The sequence below is a fragment of the Calonectris borealis genome, chromosome Z (assembly GCF_964195595.1).
Source record: "Calonectris borealis chromosome Z, bCalBor7.hap1.2, whole genome shotgun sequence".
Classification (NCBI taxonomy): domain Eukaryota; kingdom Metazoa; phylum Chordata; class Aves; order Procellariiformes; family Procellariidae; genus Calonectris; species Calonectris borealis.
In genome coordinates, this window is record NC_134352.1 from 71481532 (window position 1) to 71506071 (window position 24540).

General features: G+C 42.4%; 1 protein-coding gene across 1 annotated transcript in view; it reads left to right on the plus strand.

Annotated features, from left to right (window-relative positions):
- Window positions 1-2774: 2774 nt before the first annotated feature.
- C6 (complement C6) overlaps window positions 2775-24540 on the plus strand; it is a 30760-nt gene continuing 8994 nt past the window's right edge. The window contains exons 1-11 of the mRNA XM_075136530.1: window positions 2775-2974; window positions 3749-3905; window positions 6268-6412; window positions 7040-7181; window positions 8014-8152; window positions 10144-10344; window positions 16331-16571; window positions 17284-17406; window positions 18387-18553; window positions 19475-19700; window positions 23805-23976. Of these exons, the coding sequence (XP_074992631.1) occupies window positions 2817-2974; window positions 3749-3905; window positions 6268-6412; window positions 7040-7181; window positions 8014-8152; window positions 10144-10344; window positions 16331-16571; window positions 17284-17406; window positions 18387-18553; window positions 19475-19700; window positions 23805-23976 (1871 nt within the window). The 5' untranslated portion in view covers window positions 2775-2816. The remainder of the gene's footprint in view (window positions 2975-3748; window positions 3906-6267; window positions 6413-7039; window positions 7182-8013; window positions 8153-10143; window positions 10345-16330; window positions 16572-17283; window positions 17407-18386; window positions 18554-19474; window positions 19701-23804; window positions 23977-24540) is intronic.

The window sequence follows — 24540 nt, forward strand, 5'->3', positions numbered from 1 at the left end:
CACGCATCTCCTGTTTGGGGTCCCACTGGGGCTGGAGGGGCTGCCCTTAGTGAGCTGGAAGTGCTGAGGGAGAGGCTTTCTGAAAGGTAGAAGACAGTATTTTTCACATAACTTTACAAATCCTACCCACCAGCAACCTTTGAGCCAGTGATGACTACTCTGATTTCTTATGGCAAGTTTACACAATGCACTAAGGATCTGGCAGAACATCAGCTTGCAAATTGTGTCTTCAAGTTGTGTAACAACACTTCCTTGGCCAAACTTTAAAAAAAAAAAAAAACCAACAAAAAACTGCAAAGGCAACTGGAAAATGAAGCTATGCAAAAGCTCTGAGTTTTTTTCTTTTTCAAGGATATATATGACCTTGGGTCCCAACACATTGAGAAATATGTTTTGAGGACTCTGACATCTTGACATGTTTCTGCCAGTCTGCTGGAGTGAAGGGGGATTCAATTCAGCATTGCCCTCTGGGTGGGACACATGCCGGGTATTTGGGAGGCTTTGGGTTCTGTTCCAGACTTTGATTATTTTTTTAGGGCAAACTACTTCCTTGGTTTGTGCTTGTCATTGCTGTTTCTATACTGCACAGGTGTATTCTCTCACTTTCCATTTTAATTCCTGCCCTGGCACCTCGGTCTTAGGGTGGTGTCCATGTTGGAAAGCAGGGGCACTCAGCACCTCTTGTCTGCTGGCTGCACTTCCCCAGGTCACTGTGTGCCCAGAGCTCACCACGGAGGGCAAAGGGCAAAGACCTGTAAGTAACCTCAAATGTATTTGGATTTTTGCTTTTTCGGGGAGCCCCACTTTTGCAGACAGGGTGCAGCAGCAAACAGGTATTTTGCCCTGGCCTGGACTCTGTCTCCTGTTTCCTGGTGAAAGCAATAATGAATTATGAACACTTGCCATCTTACCAGATTCTCACTCTCTTGCCTTCGAACTGAGAGCAGAGAGGTTGTGCAGCTCTGTCGGGCAGCACAAGGAGACCTGCAATGCATTAACCATTATGCATTTTTATTTCTCTCAGCTCATGTTGGGCAGCTGTATTTGTACGAGGAGCTGTTCCTCCACAATTCTCTAGAACGTGTCTCTCTGGGGGTGCTGGTGGAGAGGCTGTTCTGTTCTGACCGTTTCTGCCACCAGATCTGATCTGCCTTCATTAACGGATAACCAAATCAAACAAAACCTCCAACCTTTCACTTAAGGGACTGCAGCAAATCACACCAAGGTCACACCAGTCTGCAAAGTTTACTGACTTTGCAGCTAACAGTTTTACAGTAAGTTAATAAGGAAGCTTTTTTGTTGGCTTCAATGCACACAGGTTACAAGACATATGGGGAAGTGTTTTGTGGTTTTTTTTTCTTTAAAACATTGAATTAATCTCTCATGTATATGAGAGCCATTTATATGGCTGCTGATATGCTTCTGATGTATTGATTGTTGGAGTTTTGCTTGCAGACAAGAATAAACAGTGTTTTTCTATGTAGAGCACAGTGAAGGAATGAACAAAGTAATTGCTCTGTAGGGCTTCATCTCTTTTTTAAGCTGGCACCGTTGATGCAAGGAGCCAGGAACACAGGTAAGGAAAAAGATGTAATACCTGTTCTCTTCTTGGTTCATTGGCAAGACTGCTGATTTCTCTGTCATTGGTTTTACCGTATTTTGGGTTTCATTATACTTAAATCTCTCTGAAAGGCTTGTTCATTGATGAACTATTGTGTAAAAAGTGCTCTGAGTTCTCACTATGACAGCTGCGTGAAGACGTATTGCCTTTCTTTACTAAAGGAGGAAGCAATGTTTTAACTTGATGCAATTTCACTTTTCTCAGCAAGGTATAAAAATCATAATAGCATATGTGGCTAAAAACCTGAAATAGAAAACAATTGCGCATTTCATTTCAAACTTTTCAAAATGAAATCTTTTGGAGTATTATTTTAAAATAAATACTTTGCTTTTAAAACTTCCTATTGGGTTTTGGGTTTTTTTGAGGCAAAACAAAATGATAATGTTCTACTGTAACAGCCTATCAAATTTAGTGTTGATTCAATCTCATCGTGAGGGGAAAAAGTTCTTTTGCATTTTTCAATGAATAAATAGTTTGTCTGGAAAACATTTTTCAAGTTTACTACGCATTATTACTTCCTAAAGATTGCCTGTAACATTCTGCCTCATCAAATAAAGTTTGATTGACCACTGGAGTAAGAAATAGGCTAGGTGTTCTGTCTTCTGCTGTTGGTAGAAAATTCAGATGAGCTTTGAATAGTAATCATTTGTGGTTTAGACAGGCTAGTCAAAACTAAGAACAACAAAAAGCTGAAGGAAGGATTCACTTATGCAAAGGGGGTTTATAGGTATGTGAAAATGAATTGGTTACTGGGTAATAGATGGGGCTGCTTACTCTTAAGGTCCTGTTTGCTGTTTTACATGTTTTATAGGAAGAGCTGTCACATGCTTTTATTCTTATTTCTAGAAAATATCTAGAATACTTCTAAGCAATAAAGAGCAAAAGCAGGTCTTTATTTGTCACATTCAAAATTATTTATAAGCAACTTCTTAAATAGAAATAATGCACAGTGTGATTAGTACTCCTGATAAATAAGTGGCCAAAGAAGTCATTGTGACTTCTGGTCCTTAGAGTATTAATTAAATTACTGATAAATGTGTATCATGCATTATCACCTCTTTCTAGGTACACTGCTTAGCAACTTTGTCTTGTGAAGCAGATTTAGAGACTTTGCAAATTAGAAGAGGTGTCTCTCTAAGGATACAGGCACAACTGTAAGTTTCTTGAGCTTTTGTTACCTGTCCGTGTGCTGTAGATGGACACCTTCACTACGGACAAGACTATGTTACTGCACCTGATCCTGCTGAGCCTGGTGATTGGGAGCAGCCGGGGGTGCTACTGTGAACGTTACCCATGGGGGTCATGGTCTGCCTGTTCACAAACCTGCAATTATGGCACACAGACCAGGCACAGGTAGGGCCAAACTATCTCACTACTTCTAAGTTTCTATTTATTCCCTGAGAAAATACCACTTCTGGGAAGGGGGACATGTGTCTGAAGCTCCAGCTTCCATAATATACTAAGAAAAATTGTCATATCCAAGTGTTTGCCAGATGAATAGATTATACTTTAATTGCAAGACTTAAAAATTACAAGATTATGTATATAGAGCATTACAGTGCCTCCAAACAAACCTATATCTGCCAACATATGTAGTGAGGAGAGAACAGCCAGGTCCTGTGATGACCTTGCCGGCAGCGTCCATTGAGCAACCAGCCCCTGAGAGCACACGGGGCCGGGGCTCCATCCCCGCTCCGGGAGCTCTGCCCAGTGCAGGGCAATGCCATGGGAGGGGTGAGCTCCAGCGTGGCAAGCCTACAGAAAGTTCCTCCCTGTATGATTAATTTTATGACCACAGTTAAAGTCAAATAAAGATTCAGCAGCACTGAATTAGATGAAATTCAGTGGTATAGTCTAAACTTGTGAGAAGTCCCCTCTTTTCCTCCTGGCTCTTTCTGTAGCTATTCTCTGGCACATTTGAAGTGACATGAATAGAAAAGAATTGTTCTGTAAACCTAAGGCATATTTGGATTTTTCTTTTAAGCAACATTCTGCAACTACCTATTACCTCTCAATTATTTTTCTTTGGGCTCAAATAATTTTCTTTATCAACCTTCGCCCACAGTTAGAGAACATCTACAATCTGTCTGTGATTCCTTCCTAGCATAACCTGTTAAATTTTTTTAGGCAAATAAGAATGGATGAATATTATAGCCAAAACTTCTGTAACCAGCTGTGCACAAAGCAGGAATCTCGTGCATGTAACCAGCAAACATGTCCTATCAACTGTCGGCTTGGAGACTTTGGCCCTTGGTCAGAATGTGACCCATGCGTTAAAAAACAAGTAGGTAGAAAATGTTTTATATGTGTTAAATGCAAGAAATTATGCTTAAGAGACCTCTTTGTTTCAGACATTAAACTTTATGGCAATTGATCTGCAAGATGAGAGTCTAAGTTAACAAGGGAAATTGGTTATGAATTATAACAGTAGAAGATGGAGAAGACAAGTTAAAATAAGCAGATCGAAACAGAAAGGGATGATTTAGTAGTGTAAATCCATTTATGAGAACTTGCTTCAAAAGTTCCATTGTCATTATTAAAGATGATTTTTTCACATAAAGGATAAATTAAGTTGTAGAGTTTGCATGTCTGTTTAAGCAGGAGAAAGTCACAGAATCTTTAACTTATCCATAGCATTCTGTATGTTATAAAGACAAGGAAAATAATAGGCTCAAATCATCTGTTGAAAAGAGTTAACTTGCAAATCCTAACCAGCACTGCCTAGAAATGCTCAGGCTGTATCTTACACTGATAGTCAGGATTATTTTGAGCTTGCTGTTAAGAAATCCAGAACACCATTCCCCCAACCTTTATAGCCTACACGAAAAACAAGTGGATGTACTTAATGTCTGTGGAACAAAGCCCCAGGATGGTGTTTTTTCCCTTTGGGCTTGTGTCTGTTGACTGATGGTAGACTCAGGGGTGAGATGGCAGAGAGGGAAGAGGTGAAAAGTCAGGTTCAAGTGAATTTGACCTAAAGAAATCAAGCTCTGGCAAATGTAAGGTTGTAGGTAGTGGAGGGGAGTGGAGTGCAGATTGTTTGGGGTAGTTATGTGGCTGGTGGGGCTGAGCTTTGAGGCTGACCATGATAGCAGCTCTGAGTTTCTGTGCAGACACAGCCTACAGCTCTCCTCTGAATGTCCTGCTCAGCTTCAGAAATCCATGCCTGAAAAGCAATCTTGAAAAACCTGTCAGATATCATAAGTATATCTTTACATACATATATAACTTTCTGATGCCCATGCAGGATGAGGAAGACATGAAGAAGCTGTTCTAGGCATGAGATGTGAACCACCCTGTGGGGTTGCCATCCTGCAACTGGGATGGAGAGGATGAGAGCAGAGCAGGGAGAAACAGTGAGAGGGTGGGAGACAGCAAACAAACTGCAAAAGCTGAAAGGGGGCATTGCTCTCAATTGAACTGATTTTTTTGTAATCAATAACCTCTTAAATGGCTGAGTTTCTTATCTACGCATCCATATATAGAAGCATTGTTCATTTTTATTAACTTTAAATATTGATGCAACATATTTGCTGCTTCAAGCAAAAAGGTGCTTTTGTGGACTGTGATCCATTTTTGCCTCCAAAATACAAAGATCACAGCTTGTAACCTTTATAAATATAAACAACCATCAGAATGAAGGACGTGACTTCCAAGGTAAGTGTGAAGACTAGTGTAAGCAAGCTCCCAGTGAGGGGGAGGGATGAAGAGGTGGAAGCTCACACAAATAATATAGTGAGTGTTATGGATCCCAAATGGAGTACAAGGAAGGGTCATCTTGAGCTCAAAAGCTTTCAGATGGTCTGGTGTTGCTCCTTGCACTCTCCCTTCATAGTCACTGTTACTGATTTTTACTAGACATCTTCCTGCATTGTTTAACTCCAGGGTCTGTCTACAGGGAGGGAAAGGGAGAGAAGTCTGCAAGGAACTGTGCTTTTCCAGTGGTGAAAGATTATTAGAGGAGGAACTGTTCAGTCACATGCAGACAGGTCTCACCAGCAGTCCCTTGAAGTGGCGTGGGAAACGTATCTGAAGTGATTTGTCCAGCAGCCTTCAGCTTTGTTATTCTGCATGGAGGGTACTGACTTCGTGAAAGAAAACCCAGTGAGCTCCAGATTTTTCTCCCAGATCTTCTTTAGTAACAAAAACTTTCAGGAAAACCATTTTTGTCCTCCCCAGTCATCCAGTGCTCCTCAGACAAGAGGCCCCCTCTGTGGGAGCCAAGCCAGTTGGTTTGGGGATGGGCATACATGCCACTGTCAAACTATTTCCTTTCAACAGAGAAGGTAAAGAACAGGAAAAATCTCCGTAAGCCTGTTCCACACCATTTCCTACTGTACCTTTAAACTTGAAGATACAGGGATTGAAGTTTTGATTCTTCCAGGGATGTAACACAGGTTGTCAAGTGTTTAATCATGTATGCTCTGTCAGGGCTATTGAGGCTCTTGGATTTCAGTTCCCTGCCTGCCTTACCTGGGATGATGGGGCGGTAGGATGTAAGGACAAAAATAACCGATTATTTCCTTCAGGGCTCTGGTTTTGATAAAGCTTCAGCAGCACTGAGGCATGTGGCCCTGCCTGGGGGGCACCTAGCTACAAAAACAGCTCACACAAACAACCCTGGTTTTATTTCTTCTGCCTTTCAGTTTCGTGTCCGGACACTCCTGGGACCATCCCAGTTTGGGGGTCAGGCCTGTACTGAGCCGCTGGTGGATTCCCGCCCATGCTTCCCAACTAAGCTCTGCAACATAGTGGAAGTTGATTGCAAGAATAAATTTCAGTGTGAAAGTGGTAATGATAATCTTCATTGCGTAACTGCTGCATTATTAGATAGTCAAAAGATTAGACACTGAGACAAAAAAGGTCCAGATCGTGTATATTCCATGCACAAATTCCAAGGAAAAGGAGCAGGGAGAAAAGTCTCCTTAAGGATTTCATATGTGCTAGTAGCAGCTTATGTTTGCAGTTTCTTCTGTAACTAAAAGAATTTCAAGTGCAATCTCTAGCCTGGTCAGTATGGCCATGATAGTTAGACAGTAGTTCTGTTCCAATAATATTTCTTTGCACCAATTTTTCATGTATAAACACATCCATAGGGTTTGTCTGAACATAAACTCGCACTGTTTTTATTAAATTTGTGGGTATTTCTTGCTTGCTTCAATTTAAATATATCTGATTACCCTTAAAATAACCTTATCCACATATCCTTTTGCTAAATCTTAAATTAAGCCTTGCAGCTTCAAAGCAAGGCAAAACTGGCAGAACTGAAACAACTGTTTCTTACTGGAATAATCTAGGCATTATACTGTCTTGCTGTTAATTCCTATGGCAAGTTCACACCTTTACTGCACTTTTTTGCACTCAGACATGATGAATTTTTGCATAAAGTTTCTTGCTGCTGCTGCTTCTTTGGTGCAGGTCGCTGTATTGCAAAAAAATTGGAATGTAATGGAGAAAATGACTGTGGGGACAACTCTGATGAAAGAAATTGTGGGAGGAAAAAGACCGTGTGTAACAGAAAGTATGAGAGCATCCCAGGTGTGCAGTTAATAGGCAGCGGGTAAGCCAGCTTTGCTTATTTTTCATAAACTTGAGATTGTTATCTCATTAATTTACATAAACAAGATAATCCCCAATTAACATGTGAGAGTATCCCATTAAAACACATAATCTCTCAAATTAAAATTAACAAGAAATTATAAAAATACAACCAAACCATCAGGCTAGGACTTGCCCACGGCATCTGCCAGCCCTGCTCTGCACTGCTGGTGCACTAGATAAAGAGCTCTCAGGGAGCAATGCTGTCTGAGCGACCCTTCCTGCCTCACAGCAACCAGAGCATCACGTACAGGCAACTTCCAGCTCAGTTATGCCACGTGCTTCAGAAATTTTGAAGATGTTCCGCTACAGATGTTTGTTTGTCTATGATACATTTCACATGATATCAACCATCACCTCTTCCAGGCTACTAATTTAAGCAGTGTAAAACCTAAACATGGGATGCCTGTCCCAGGTAGCCTTGCATTTTTTAATTGAATTTTGAACTCAGTGCACTCTGGTAACTTGTGGTAGAAATGGAGAACTGCTTGTTCATTTTCCTAGGCCATTTTTAGGTGTTTCTCTGCTTAAGAGTGACTGTCTCACACTGATATTGGGATTATCTAGAGGGTTAGGCACTGCTGGAAAGTATGAAACAGGATTGCTACTATGGCGTTTTTCAGGTGAATTCAGTGTGAATGAGAAGTTCTTGTAGACGAACTTCTTTCAAAGCAGATGCTCATACCGTTTCATTCAAACCTACAAAATCTTCAATGCAGCTGTATACCACTACATGTTTCAAGTCTATATGTCTTTCTGGGGTTGTTTAATCTCTGGAAATAATTTTTTGTTAGATTTCACATTCTGGCAGGAGAGAGCCGAGGGGAAGTCCTTGGCAACTCATTCAATGGAGGACAATGCACAACAGTGAAGCGTAATGAGACAAGGAAATCCTATCGTGTTCCTGCGAACCTGGAGGCTGTCAGCTTTCAGGTATTCTCAAGCAGCAACTCCTCGCTGAAATACCGTTGCCATAATCACAATCCAAGTTATGCACTCAACTCTTAGGCAGCAAGTGTGTTTTAGGACAAGATTTCTAAACCTGGTGAGGCCTGAACATGCTTCAGGTGATGTGTGGAAATGGGACAAACTGAGCAGTCAGGTGGCTCTACTCGTGCCTTTCAGATCTGTGTTTATTCGCTGCATCATATATCAGAGTCAACACGATTGATTTGAGCTTCTCTCCTGCTGCCTCACGGCTGTGGCCATGTTTTTGTTCTGACTTGGTACCAAGGGCCTTGCTCCTAACCCTGACATAATCTGGCCAGAGGCTCATTCAAGTCCAAAGCCCATTTCAGCTTCACTGCTGTATCCCCACAGTACCAATGGCTGTCCTAACTCCAGCTTCCTTCTAGTCACCTGCAGCCTTGGGACACAGTTCTTCCCTGCGCCATTTCATCCCCTCAGTCCTGCCTGTTCCCTGCCCAGCCCCTCCGAAAAGCCGCAAGGAGAGGAGGCAGACACGGAGTCTGGGAGGCAGGAGGACAAGCAGGACACAGTCTGGGGAGGAGTCTTGCAGGACAGGCCAAGGACGAAATGAACCTGGCTTGTATCTTCTCAAAAATCTGGGAATCCCTGATTTTTTAGAGCTGATATTTTAGACTTTTAGACACTGATATTGAGAAAATACTTCGAATATCATAGTTAGGGCACAACATCTGGCAGTGCACCTATTGGCAGGCCCTGTCTGAAGCCAACAGATACTGCATTGGGAAGGAAGGAATGCAGAACATGAAAAGAGCTCAACTAGTGGGTGAAATCTGCTGATTTTTGCCACAAGTGCTGGGAGTTTTTAATATTACTTTAACAGGAGCAACTGAACAAAGGACACCCTAATACATTCCATGGAAACAATCATGGCAATTGGATTGGCCATAACATGTAGGTTCTGTCAATAATGGTGAAAAATTACTGTGTGCAGAAATATTCAACGGGGAAAAGCAAGCCTTGGTTTGCCCAGGTCTCTTTAAAGCTGTGTGGTTTATTAAGTTACTGATGTCCATTTGCAGAACTGTTAAGGGTCTGTGAATCTCACCTTTGAGAGTGCATCTATATCTTTTAACATTTAGAGCAGCCTTTGGTATAGAAGGGTCACTGGATCAGGCTTTCTTCTTGGAACTCCAGTGTGTTTTCATGCAAAAGCATATGACTTCTTGGAGAAGGAAAATGGACTGGGGGAATTGACCACCTCACCTCCCAAGGTCCTTAGCAGCCCTATTAATAAACAAATCTAGAGAGGGGAAAAAATGGAATCTTTCAAACAGCCACAGGGATTTGCCTGAGGTCTGGGAAATAAGTAATTTCTGAACTGATGCTAAAATTGTCTTGGTGCTTTGCACAACAGCACTACTGAGGCTTACCGACTTGATCAGGCAGGTTTGCTCCCAGTTCCTCTCCACCTATCCTTAGTCCATCATGCAGTATAGGTGCTAACACTACAAATATACTCTAAGACTGTCCTCTGGAAACCTGTTCATTCCTCTATTAAGAAGAGGAATTAAGAAGAAGGACAGAAAACATCAAGCTCTTTGCCTTATACAATATAGAAGCCATGGGACTGGGACTTAGTCATAGTGTAGACATTGCATGAAGGTCTGAGAGTCTTCAAAAAGTGTGTTGAAACACTTGTTGAAAATTATTCCTAAGCTTTGGGGCATGGGGGTGGGGAATTTTAGAAGAAAGTGTTACATGCTTTTTTTTCCCCCTTGTATAAATGTCTATTTGTAAGCCTACTTCTTATCTTATATTCATCTTGCCTATTAACCTTTCTCAGCCTCATCTTTTTGTTAAGAACAGTTTTTTAGCCATGTCTCAAATAATCAGACATGTTTCTTCCATAAAAAAATCAAGAATTCATTGCTTAATACGTTTCTGTTTCAGATTATTATTTGAGCAAATGCATTTTGCTTTTACTGAATCTCCAGGTAATAGATGAAGAGGATGATGTAACATCAGATTTCTATAATGATTTAACTAGCCTGAGTGATAGTGCTCATCGAAGTAGTTCATCCATTCTTGGTGCCCGAAGTTCTTCTGGTATACCATTTTTATTTTCAAGAAAGACACGGGTTGAAGTCACATCATCTTCCTCCTTCAAGAAAGCCATTGAAGCCTCATATGAAAAGGTAATTGAATGTTGCCTCCAATTTCTTCCTTTCATTTGATTTCTGTCTGCTCATTTCAGAACTGAGCTACCAAAGGCTACTTTCCTCATCAAGGCCTTGGCGTTACATTTTTTAGGAAAATCACTAGAATTACGGATTAAGAAGTTTTTCTTCTGGTACTACAGGATGTTCCTGGTTGTAATGTATCTTCTGTAATGCAACATGCTTTTCTTTTTTTAGTACAGAAATCATACGCTTATTCCACCTAAAAAAGCATAGATTTGACATAGATTTGAGATTATCAGATCAGGTAAACCAGTCCTTTCCCTGTCCTAGTTATAGATTAAGAAGGCAGAATGCCATGTAGTAACAGTAGCAGACAACTCTAAAAAGAAATGAAGTGCACCCAGGAATGTTATACATATGCATGTACTGGGAATTAATCTACATTAATTTTTGATTTGGTAACTAACTTGCATATTGGAGTCTCATGGCTGCCAAGATGCACTTGGTCATAAAGATAATGTCAGAAATAACACATCCACAGAAAAGTTTCTGAGAACAGAAAACCTTTTTCCCATAAAATTCTGCACCTTTAATGCAGGTGAACACTGTGGTATACAAGACTATGTACTTTTATGGTTTAATGGCCATAAGGATGGTCTATTGTTTGCCATACGACTGACTGAAACTAAGGCCTGTTGAAACCCAGGAGTTCTAATACAATTAGAATTAATTTTTTACAAAAAATATCAATCTTAATATTAAGATTTCCTTGTCAAGGAAAGCAGTCAAGTTACCTAACCATTAGGACCAGCTAGCAGGCCTTGCTAACTTGTCCTAATGGTTAAGTAACTTGACTGTTTAAATAGTCCATTAGTTCTAGTTTGAATTCAGCTATATTGAAGCTACTGGAAACCTGTTGACTTTCATTCCCATGTAGATACCTGTATACAGATCAGTTTGTACAACTGGTAAGTTTATTTTGGTGGAATGGTGGCTTCTTATTGTCTTAAACCCAGACCAAAGCTATTTATGGAAATGTTAGCTTAAATGAAACTTTCATCAGGAAGGTTTTTTGGATGTATGTTGGTTTTCAGCATTGTCGTCATGAAATCCCAGAAACCTACCTGAAATAGTCAATAACTTAATCTGGTGTTGGCTAAAGATGACACAGGTTAAATTCATTTCTTAGTGGATCCATAGCAGGAGTTTTAACTTGGGTCTTCCTTATCTTCTCTACTGTATTATATGGGAAGTCCCTATTTATATCTCTCTCTGTATAAAATTTATTTATGTGTGTTTGTAGATAGATGTATACTTATGTATGTTTGAGAGACCTATAAATGAATTTCCAATGCTTTCTTAAACAGTGAAAATAGAAGTTTATATAGACCACGTAAAAGGAGGGGCGACTTACCTGGGCTTTGGTAGGTCACATTCAGACCTATATATTAAACTGTGTACAGAAGGTTTTCACATAAGCACACCAGGGTCTCTAGAAGGCCCTAGCCACTTGAAAGCTCATGCATTTTTCCATATTGGCATGGAAGAAATAGGAAAACTTAATGTTTTTCAGTTTATTTTTGTTTACCAGAAACTTTTTTAGCTAAGCTGACTAGTCCTCTAGTATGTTTTCTTCATTTCTGATCCTTTAATCATAGTATCATAGAATCATAGAACCATAGAATAGTTTGGGTTGTAAGGAACCTTTAAGTCCATCTAGTCCAACCCCCCTGCAATGAGCACGGACATCTTCAATCAGATCAGGTTGCTCAGGGTTCCATCCAACCTGACCTTGAATGTTTCCAGGGATGGGACATCTACCACCTCTCTGGGCAACCTGTTTCACCACCCTAATCGTAAAGAATTTCTTCCTTATATCTAGTCTGAACCTACCCTCTTTTAGTTTGAAACCATTTCCCCTTGTCCTATCACTGCAGGTCCTGCTAAAAAGTCTGTCCCCATCTTTCTTATAAGCCCCCTTTAAGTATTGAAAGGTCACAATATGGCCTTCTCTTCTCCAGGCTAAACAACCCCAACTCTCTGAGCCTGTCCTCATAGGAGAGGTGCTTCATCCCCCTGATCATTTTCATGGCCCTCCTCTGGACCTGCTCCAACAGGTCCATGTCTTTCCTGGGCTGAAGGCTCCAGAGCTGGACACAGTACTTCAGGTGGGGTCTCACCAGAGCAGAGTTGAGGGGCAGAATCACCTCCCTCGACCTGCTGACCACATCTCTTTTGATGCAGCCCGGGATACAGTTGGTCTTCTGGGCTGCAAGCGCACATTGTCGTCTCATGTCCAGCTTTTCATCCACCAGAACCCTCAAGTCTTTCTTTGCCAGTCTGCTCTCAATCCCTTCATCCCCCAGCCTGTATTGATACTGGGGGTTGCCCCAACCCATGTGCAGGACTTTGCACTTGGCCTTGTTGAACCTCATGAGATTCACATGGGCCCACTTCTTGAGCTTGTCCAGGTCCCTCTGGATGGCATCGAGTCCCTCAGGTGTGTCAACCGCACCACTCAGCTTGGTGTCATCTGCAAATTTACTGAGGGTGCACTATGATCCCACTATGTCATTGATGAATATCTTAAACAGTACTGGTCCAGCCAATTCCTTATCCACCAACAGTCCATCCATCAAATCCATATCTCTCCAATTCAGAGAGAAGGATGTTGTGGGGGACTGTGTCAGAAATCCAGACAGATGACATCTGTAGCTCTTCCCCTGTCCACTGATGTAGTCACTCCATTATAGAAGGCCACTAGGTGGGTCAGGCAGGACTTGCCCTTGGTGAAGCCATGCTGGCTGTCTCAAATCACCTCCCTGTCCTCCATGTGCCTTAGCATAGCTTCCAGGAGGAGCTGTTCCATGATCTTCCCAGGCACAGAGGGGAGGATGACAGGTCAGTAGTTCCCTGGGTACTCCTTTCTACCCTTTTTAAAAATGGGTGCAATATTTCCCTTTTTCAAGTCTCCAGGGATTTCACCTGATCGCCGTGACTTTTCAAATATTATGGAGAGTGTCTTGGCAACTACATCAGCCAATTCCCTCAGGATTCTGGGATGCATCTCATCAGGTCCCATAGAGTTATGTATGCTCAGGTTCCTCAGGAGGTCTCGAACCTGATCTTCTCTTACAGTGGGAGGGACTTTTTTCCCGCAGTCCCTGCCTGGAGGTCCATCCATTCAAGAGGTGTGGGAAGAAAGATTGCCAGTGAAGACTGAAGCAAAAATGTTGTTGAGTACCTCAGCCTTCTCCTTGTCCATTGTTACCAGTTTGCCAGTCTTGTTCATTAGCGGGGCTAGACTTTCTTTGACCTTCCTTTTCTGGCTGACATACCTGTAAAAGCCCTTATTATTATTCTGTGCATCCCTTGCTAAGTTCACCTCCAGCCATGCCTCGGCCTTCCTGACCCCATCCCTACACAATCGGGCAACATCCCTATACTCTTCCCAGGGTACCTGTCCCTGCTTCCACTGCCTGTGCGTTTCCTTCTTGCCCTCTAGTTTGACCAGCAGGTCTTGACTCAGTCATGCTGGTTCTTGCCTTCCTTTCCTGATTTCTTACACCTGGGATTCGAGAGCTCTTGTGCTCTACGGAAAGTATACTTAAAGCTCATCCTCATGTCCTCCCTGATGTCTTGTGCTTGCATCTTGGTAACCATCTAGGATGGGACTCAGCTTACAAATCCATAGGCAACAGCAGTTCCACAGGGATCTGCATCTCAGCTAATCACCCTCATTTTGTATTGATGAAGAGAAATTGAATGGTTTTCTACATAAATGTCTGTTAACTGAATAGTGCCCTAGTAGGTCTGTAGAGGGAGCACAGGTGACCACCTCTTACTCTTCCCTGTACTAAATTTAAGGAAAGATTTTTAAAGTGAGACTGGAATATTATGTAACACATTTCATTATAAACTACTTACTAATCTTGCCCATCCTTCTCCGTGATGTTATTTTTATATCTTTTTTTTTTCACTTTTTTTGTCACTGAATTCCCATGCTGTGACGTCGAAGGACTTCTGAAGGCTTTGTATCAGAATTTGTGTCCATTCCCTTAGCCCATGTTCCTAGTATTTCTGGTAGCAGTTAATTGAGTTGGGTTGCTTGAACTACAATTCAAAAACTGAGAGCTCAAACATAGGAAGCCATCTCCATCCCTGGGCATGTCAGGCAAGAACAGACATGATTCTGTGGCAACTCTGCTTATGATATTTGGCATGAAAGAGTACTTAATCAGCATGTTCGAGTGAAACCCTGCTTTGTTAGAAAACTTCCAATTAAAACTACTGGTTTCAAAATCAGTCCAGCTCAGCTTGTGTTTGGCTGCTTTTTGTCAATGTTTGTATAACAAAACTGAACTTGAGTACTCACACTTGATTTAGTCCAGGCTTTCTTTGGGAATAATCACCCCTGATCTAGAAATATTTTGTATTAATACCTGGTACTCAGAGGTCAAGCTTGCTACAGGCACCAGGATTTTAACACTATGATTGAACACGTGCCCAGAAATGACTGGAGACTATGGAATCCAATTTCCTGGGATTGTTCTATAAGTGAGGGTTTCCAACATTATGCGTGCCTCAGGGATTTAACATAGAAAACTGGGTTTGACAACTGTAAGATAAATTGCTAGTAATAAAAGCACTTAATTGCTAGTAATAAAAGGACTTAAGATACCTTTACTAGCAAAAAATGCAAACATGAGATGCATGTCAAGCAGAAATTCATATTTAGCACGCAAGTGCATGCTAAAACCAACCAAGATTTTAGAATCAGTATTTGCCAAAGTGGCCTGCAGTTTTGTGTGTCGTAACTGAAATGTTAGCTGGCACAGCTGAAAAATGAGGATCAGAACCTAAATCACCTGAAAATCCTAAAAATGATGTTACTACAGGGTATTTTAGGAGCTGAATATAATCTGGGAGTTGTCACATACCCTGTTTCTTCCATTCTTATTCTCACTGCAGCGGAAAGCTGAGTATCCTTAGCTTATTTTCCAATGTGCAAATGAGAGCACTGAAATGAGCGGTGCTGTGCAGAACTGAGAGCTGAGGTCCAGCTTGTGCTTTACATTGCTCAGTCTTGGCTGGGACAGCTCCCTGTATAGATGCATCTTCTAAGCCAAGTGACCTTGGAGACAGAAGAGGAGTAGAGCCAATCTACCAGCAGCAAAATTCAGCAGAAGAACCCATGTATAAAGCAGTAACAAATTGCTTTATAATGAATTTTTCCTGCCAGTTGATCATTTGCTCCAGTTTCCTGCCCTTCCTTTTGCTCTTGATCTCTTTGCTTTGGCCTTGTCTCATCAGTTTGCCTTGTCACTTTATAAATCCCTTCCTTCTATTCCTCTCCTTTCTATTTAGTTAAACTCCCACATAAACAGCCTCTAGCATAGCAAAAATATATGTATTAGCTGTTTCAAAAACATCGGTTTTTTTCTAAATGTAAAAGATGTTTCCAATTTTTGACCTTTCTCTTTCTTTTTGCTTTTCACATTAACAGCCTGACACTTGAACACAATAAGGTCTCTATCCTTGTGGTTTAGTTTTAATTTTAATTTTAGCAGACTGATAAATTGTGAAACTTCATAACAGTGAGTTAGTATCCAAAATATGCACTCACCAAATTAGTTTCAAATGACCCATGGATGCTTATAAGCTGAAGCCTTTCCTCTGAAACTTTCGGTTTTCTTACCAATTGCTGGTGTATTTATTATGGTAGGAATCTTTTTGCTTTCTATTTGGTAGGTGCTCAGGGAGTCCTATTTTTTGTTGGAATGCTATATACTCCCACAATGGAAAGGAATAATGAGTATTGTCCTCAAGAACCTCACAGGGCTCTTGGAAACTCCAGGGCTAGTTTGTTCATGGTTAAAGTGGCATGATACACAGGATTAATTAGTTCTCGCAATGTATCTCAGGACATACTCTTGGTTCCTCTACTTTCAGCAGTTAACTACTTATGAAGGTGCTAAGCCCCCCCTTTTCTTATTTCTAGAATTCCAATTTTATTAGAGTCCATAAAGTCATTTCTGTTGCAAACTTCACAATGAAACAGTCAGATCTGCAGCTCTCAGACGTCTTTCTAAAAGCCCTTAACCACCTGCCCCTGGAGTACAACTACGCCTTATACAGTAGAATATTTGATGACTTTGGCACTCATTACTACACATCTGGGAAGATGGGTGGTTCCTATGACATTCTTTACCAGTACAGCTCTGAGGAACTGAAGAATTCAGGTATGTAATCTTTAACAAGAAATTATCATGATTTGTTTACCAGCTTTTCTTATCGCTGTTTTTAGGTCTTACACCACATAATAAGTTCTCCAATAGCAAAAAATCCTTCAGACTTGCATAGACCCAGGAATTATTCACACTGCCTAAATATAGAGTAAGAAGACATTTTTGCTTTATACTGTCTTAATTTGAAAAGTTCAGAATGTTCCTTACTTCGTAAATGTCATTGTGTTCAGGGAAACCTCTTAAGACATTCAGATCAAGACCAGGTGCTACCAGGAAAAGGTGTTCCAGCATACTTCAGTGTGGGACTGAGGTCTGAGAGGTGTAAGTGGTACTTTTTGGGATACAGTCATTAAAGTTGTTGGTATTGATTAGAAATTACTCTAAAAATATTCCCATGACTGCCAGACTGTCAAAATGAAAAGACAATACCACAAAAGTGGAAATCTAAGGTTAAAAGCTGTGATCCTTAATGCCACTGCTGTAACTTGCATGGGTATGGAAGGGTACCTAAAGGGCATGGTAAGCATGACTCAGTCCGATGCTGTTTGTATCTGGGGAGGTAGGTGCCTGCAGTAGTGAAGTCTCCAGTGGTGGGTGAGAAGCGGGGAGACCTGTAATGGCTCAACTCGATGTGGGAGCCTGGGGGCATGGTGCCATCATGTAACATAGTTATGGTGATGAAGCTGCTGCTCTGTGGTATTTCTAGGCCTGACAGTGGATGAATCAAAGGAGTGTGTCCAAACAGAAACAACAAGGCGTGTGCTCTTCTGGAAGAAAAAGAAAGTCAGTACCAGATGCACCACAAACAGGATGACTGTGAAACATGAAGGTGACCATGATGAGAACAGGGCCCATGTCCTGTTACTTACCCTGAGAGATATCATTCCCCTCAGCTAGGTGCCCCAGGTGACCTCCGAGCTTTGTTAAATTACAGATGCTCTTCCACCACTGTCAGAGGAGCCAGTGCTTCACTGTTTGTCTCTGAAGCAAGCACTGGAAACATCCTCTTAGCTGCAAAAGGAATTATAATGTAGGAGCCCTCTTCCTCTGCTCTGGAGCACCATCATAGGGAATCCAGTGGCACTGGCTCTTCCAGTCAGTCACAGATCTGACAAACATTCCCTGTGGCCCTGGGTCCAGGTCCAGGCATGCTGAACTGGGAAATGGGCAAAACTAGAAACGTGGGATTGTGACTGAATCCCTGATCTTCTTTAAGGGTTGCTCAGGGCTCATTGAGAGAGTTGGGCAGCAATAACACACTCCCTGACCTTCCCCTCCCATCTTCCTCATGCCAAGCAGACACCTAGGTGCAGGAGTTCCCTAGCAATGCCAGAAATGTGTCTCAGGAGCTGCAGAAAGTTGGTGAATTTTCTGCAAAAATGGCAAAAGTCATGTTCTGCATCACTAAAACCAGGGATTTCATCACCTCCACCATGTTTGTGTCCTCATTTTATGATCAAATTCCATTACTCAAGTGTTTACAGCTGGGACTAAAGATCCTGCCTTGCAGTGTGTTCTTCTAGAGGAGCCTGCTATATCCCCTGCATTTTCCACAAGTGTCTTGTGTAGTTCTGAATATCTCCATGGCTGAGGTCTCAGATACTTTCATTTGGAAGACTATGACAGGCTGCTGTCATAGCAAGCATTGTTTTTCTGAGATTAGACTTCATTCTTCCAAGAGTAGCTTCAAAAAATTAATCTTAGTACATTCTTTTATATCGTCTTACACTTTTTCTTAGAGCTCTGTTGTTAAATCCACTGTCTTTAGAGGCCTTTGTCTGACAATACTGTGATGAAATCCTTTTTCAGGTTCCATTTTGGAGTCAGCCGAAAGGTCAGTCTCCCTGGTAAAAGGTGGCAGGTCAGAGTATGCAGCAGCTCTGGCCTGGGAGAAAAAGGGGGCTTTTCCAGGACATACAGTCTTCACCAACTGGCTGGAATCAACAAAGGACAATCCAGTGGTGACTGACTTTGAGGTAAGAGAAGAACAAGAAAAACATTAAGATAGTAAAGCACTTACCAGTTAGCAGCTCTTCAGAGAGCTGTGCAGGTGTTTTGTCTTTTAAATCGGGATGATGCTGTGTGTGATATGAATGCACATACATATGGGCATAACATAAACATACAAAAGATTTATTAGAACTATTTCTTGTGCATGTTGGTTTATAAGCCACCAGGTTTGCATCCTCCATCGACAGTGAGAGTAAGAGGGAGGAACACAAGTAAATTACTCCGGCACCAGCTAGAGCTCAGGCGTGGGCAGGCGTTATTCACTGTGCAAGAAAGCAGTGCGTGGTGCTGGGAGCAATTTTTTCCCTGTGCTCTTTCCCTTGTCAGGCCTATGTTGCAAGGTATGCCACATAACTAAACTGAAACAGAACAGCAGTCCCCTGGTATCTCTGCCCTGCTCATTTAATGCAGTGTGCCTCACTGAGCTGCCTGGCTCCCCAGCTGGCACAGCAGCCGCTCAGCAGCAGCGGCAAAGCACTCAAGGCAAACAGCAAAGCCTGCCTGAACGCAGCATGCGGTGATCTTTCTCCCACTGCAGCTGCTGAGCTCCTGAAGGCAGTGTTGGGATGTCTCACATGGCAAGGGCCAGGTGTAAGCAAATCCCACATCATCTATGGTGTCCTGAATTTTTAGACATGGTGTCCCACTTGGTTGGTTTTCCACTGGCTCACAGAGCCCTAAATTGGGGAAATAAAAGCAATATAAACAGGATGATATAGATGTATAGCACTGTCATACTCCTTTAAAGCATCCATAACTTTCAACACGCCTGGCTCCTGTGTGATATATCTTCATATGTAGGCTCTAGTGCCTTTAAAACCCTGCAGCTACCCCCAGCAGGACCCTGCCGTGTCTACGCAACTGCTTACTGAATGGCTGTCTACCAGGTGTCACCCATCGTGGATTTGGTGAAAAATGTGCCATGTGCTGTGACCAAACGTCGCAACCTGTGGAGAGCCTTGAGAGAATACGCAGGCACGTTTGACCCTTGCCAGTGTGCCCCGTGCCCCAACAACGGCAGGCCTGTGCTTTCTGGGACAGAGTGCCTCTGCCTGTGCCAGGCTGGCACCTATGGCAAAAACTGCGAGATGCAAGCTCCAGGTTACAAATCAGGTATTTGGGGTGATACTGTCATGATATCTCTATGCAAACACACGTAGCATGGGGAATAAAGGAGGAGTTAGAGACGTGCGCATGCCTGCAAGGCTATGATCTTATTGGCATCATGGAGACGTGGTGGGATGGCTCCTATGACTGCAGTGTTGGAATGGAGGGATACAGGCTCTTTAGGAAGGACAGGCAGGGGAGATGATACTGTTTAGTATCTTCATCAGTGACATAGTCAATGGGATTGAGTACACCCTCAGCAAATTTGCAGATGATACCAAGCTGAGTGGTGTGGTTGTCACACGTCAGGGATGGGATAGCATCCAGAGGGACCTGGACAAGTTCGAGAAGTGGGGAAGTGGGTCTGTGATAACCCCATGAGGTTCAACAAGGCCAAGTGCAAGGTCCTGCACCTGGGTCAGGGCAACCCCCGGTACCAATACAGGCTGAGGGATGAAGGGATTGAGAGCAGCCCCACAGAGAAGGACTTGGGGATACTGGTGGATGAAAAGCTGGACATGAGCCAGCAATGTGTGCTCGCAGCCCAGAAGGCCAACTGTATCCTGGGCTGCATCAAAAGCAGCGTGGCCAGCAGGTCAAGGGAGGTGATTCTGCCCCTCTACTCTGCTCTGGTGAGACCCCACCTGCAGTGCTGCGTCCAGCTCTGGAGCCCTCAGCACAGGAAAGACATGGACGTGTTGGAGCAGGTCCAGAGGAGGGCCACAAAAATGATCAGGGGGATGGAACACCTCTCCTATGAAGAAAGGCTGAGAGAGTTGGGGTTATTCAGCCTGGAGAAGAGAAGGCTTCAGGGAGACCTTATTGTGGCCTTTCAGTGCTTAAAGAGGGCTCATGAGAAAGATGGGGACAGACTTTTTAGAAGTTGCCTGTTGCGATAGGACAAGGGGAATGGTTTCAAACTAAAAGAGGGTAGATTTAGACTAGATATAAGGAAAACATTTTTTACAAGGGTGGTGAAACACTGGAACAGGTTGCCCAGAGAGGTGGTAGATGCCCCATCCCTGGAAACATTCAAGGTCAGGTTGGACAGGGCTCTGAGCAATCTGATCGAGTTGAAGATGACCCTGCTCATTGCAGGGACTACATGACCTTTAAAGGTCCCTTCCAACCCAAAGTATTCTATGATTTTATGATTCTATAATTCTATGATAATGCCCTGGGGGGGAGGGGAGCCCAAGAAAGCTGGTTAATATTCAAGGATCACCTCCTCCAAGCTCAGGAACGAGGGAAGTCAGGGGACAAAGGGGGAAGTCAGGCAAAAACGCCAGGAGGCCTGCAGGGATAAACAAGGAGCTCCTGGACAAACTCAAACACAGAAAGAAAGCCTGCAGAGGGTGGAAGCAAGGACAGGTAGCCTGAAAGGAATACAGAGAAATTGTCCGAGCAGCCAGGGATCAGGTTAGGAAAGCTAAAGCCCTCATAGAATTAAATCTGGCCAGGGACATCAAGGGCAACAAGGGCCAGGGACATCAAAGCTGGAGAGGGACTTTTTACAAGGGCATGTGGTGATAGGACAAGGGTAATGGCTTTAAACTGAAAGAGGGTAGATTTAGATTAGATATAAGGAAGAAATTCTTCACTATGAGGATGGTGAGGCACTGGAACAGGTTGCCCAGAGCAGTTGTGGATGCTCCATCCCTGAAAGTGTTCAAGGGCAACAAGTTATGTTGGGGATAAAAGGAAGACTAGGGAAAATGTGGGCTCCCTCCCACATGAAACGGGAGACCTGGTTATCCAGGATATGGAGAAGGCGGAGGTACCCAATGACTTTTTGCATCAGTCTTCACCGGCAAGTGCTCGAGCCTCACTGCCCAAGCCACAGAAGGCAAAGGCAGCGATTGGGAGAATGAAGAACCACCACTGTAGGAGAAGATCAGGTTCAAGACCGTCTAAGGAACCTGAAGGTGCACAAGTCCATGGGACCTGATGAGATGCGTCAGAGAGTCCTGAGGGAACTGGCAGATGAAGTTGCTAAGCCACTCTCCATCGTCTTTGAGAAGTTGTGGCAGTCCAGTGAAGTTCCCACTGACTGGAAAAGGGGAAATATAGCCCCCATTTTTAAAAAGGGAAAAAAGGAAGACTGGGGGAACTACAGGCCAATCAGTCTCACGTCTGTACCCAGCAAGATCATGGAAGAGATCCTCCTGGAAACTATGCTAAGGCACATGGAAAATAAGAAGATGATTGGGGACAGTCAACACGGCTTCACTAAGGGCAAATCGTGCCTGACAAATTTGATGGCCTTCTACAACGGGGTTACAGCGTTGGTGGATAAGGGAAGAGCAACTGACGTCATCTACCTGGACTTGTGCAAAGCATTTGACACTGTTCCGCATGACATCCTTGTCTCTAAATTGGAGACACAGATTTGACGTATGGACCACTTGGTGGATAAGGAATTGGCTGGATGGTCACACTCAAAGAGTTGCGGTCAACGGCTCAATGTCCAAGTGGAGACCAGTGACGAGTGGCATTCCTCAGGGGTCGGTATTGGGACCGGCGCTGTTTAACATCTTTGTTAGCAACATGGACAGTGGGATTGAGTGCAATGGCCAGCAGGTTGAGGTATAGCAACCTTCCACTACCTGAAGGGAGCTGCAAGAAAGCTGGAGAGGGACTTTTTACAAGGGCATGTGGTGATAGGACAAGGGTAATGGCTTTAAACTGAAAGAGGGTAGATTTAGATTAGATATAAGGAAGAAATTCTTCACTGTGAGGATGGTGAGGCACTGGAACAGGTTGCCCAGAGCAGTTGTGGATGCTCCATCCCTGGAAGTGTTCAAGGCCAGGTTGGATGGGGTTTTCAGCAACCTGGTCCAGTGGAAGGTGTCTCTGCCCATGGCAGGGTAGTTGGAACTAAATGATCTTTAAGGTCCCTTCCAACCCAAACCATTCTATGATTCTATGATTCGATATAAATATGGTCCTTTTGGTATCTATTTGTCAAAGATTAATCTGACATAACCTTCCCTTACTAAATCCATAGCACTTCTTACCATATGGTGATGGTCAGAAAGTGTAAGAATAAAGGTAGGATTAAAAATAAAAAATCAAACTGAATAGGAACGGCTGAAAAGAAATTGTAAGACATGTTAAAAGATTCCTTAGCTACATAATTAAGATGATAGGAAATGAGCTGTTCAGCAATAAGGATGAAGATGAGATCAAAGATAATTTACGCAAAAATTAAGAAACCCATTCCTTACTTTTCCCTATAGCTTATTATGCTTAAGATTAAATGGCTAATGGAGATAAAAATTGTTGATTACAATGTGGAAGGAAAACTCAGTTGTCTTAAGGAGAGGGAACATAATCATAATTCTGAAGAATTTAAAGAACAATTTCATGCAAACAGGTTTTTGAATGAAATTGGCACTAGTGCCATACCTATGGGACACAGAAAAGACTTACAGTATTGTATTTATTATTACATATATTTATATTCCAGGACCAAAAGGGAACAGAAGGGAAAGTCACTTAGGCAACTACAGGTCTCATTATGTGACCCTGATAAAGAAATATTTTGAAAGAAATAAAAAATTGAAGATAGAGATGAATGTAGAAAGTGTACGGCATGCAGAAAAGAAATGGTGTGTAAATAAAATTTATTACATATACTTCATGGTGGCACAGACGAAATATCCCAGGGGTTAAGAAAAGATAGTAGTGTTTTAATTTAGCTTGCCTGAGATGTAGATTTGGGGTTTAGTCATGGTGTTCGATCTCAGATTTATTTAATAACTCATTAAATACTGAGCTGTCTAAAAAAGTTGTCAGCACCATGAAAACTCAAACATCTGTGTGTGCAATAGAAGTAGAAAATAAGCAGTTTCTGGGTTTGAATGCTACTTGCAATCAAGACTAGAAAGGAAGATATATATTTAGCTAAAGCAGCTGGAATTTGGCTGACGATCTCTTTGGAAAACTTCAGATTCTAGAGACAGTCTACTCCCTTAACAGTAATAATTTTAAATCCTCTGAAAATGGCTATGAAGAATTTACCATCATCCCTCTCATTAAGTGGCCTTAAAAAAATACTATTTATGGTACAGATCTATCAAAAGACAGGATTTCTTTTATTTCTTGCAGTTGCTGTGGATGGCCGCTGGGGTTGCTGGTCTAAATGGAGTCCATGCGATGCTTCCTTCAAAACAAGAAGGACCCGGGAGTGTAATAACCCCTCCCCGATGAACGGTGGAAAGTCCTGTGAAGGTGAATGGGAAGAAGAGGAGGACTGTTATGTCTCTATGTTCACAGACAGGTAAGAAGATGGTAGACCAAAAGATCTCCATAGTCATGGGGCAGAGTTAAGGAGCTCTCCAGAGTGGCTTTGGGATGACCAAGGAGAAATAGCAGACAACTCTCCTGTCTGAACTTCTGTCGTGGGAGCTGAGAGAAGGAAATGTCTGAAAATCTTCGCAACTTGCTTCAGGCTTGGATTTATTCATTGTTTATTCCTAGAAAATGGCTGATGAATTACATACTAAAGTATGCCTGTAGATCTCTTACGCTGCTTTGCATGGCTTCTTGTCCAAAGCCACAGACAACTCATCTGCTTCCATTCATGGGAGTTCGCAGTTTCCATTTTTTTAATATCACATCCTCTTCTCTTAGAGGTTTAGGTCTGAACTCAGTCCCACAGAGAATTCCACTTAAACTACCAAGCTTTTCATATTCCCACCTTGAATATGTCTGATGTACCACTTTTGCATGACTTCAACTTAAAATCATAACCCCAACCTCAAACTGGCTCAGTTTCTTGCATCTTCAAGAGCTAGGCTTTGTACAGATTCAGTTTTTCTAGTGGAATCAAAAGCCGAAGCAG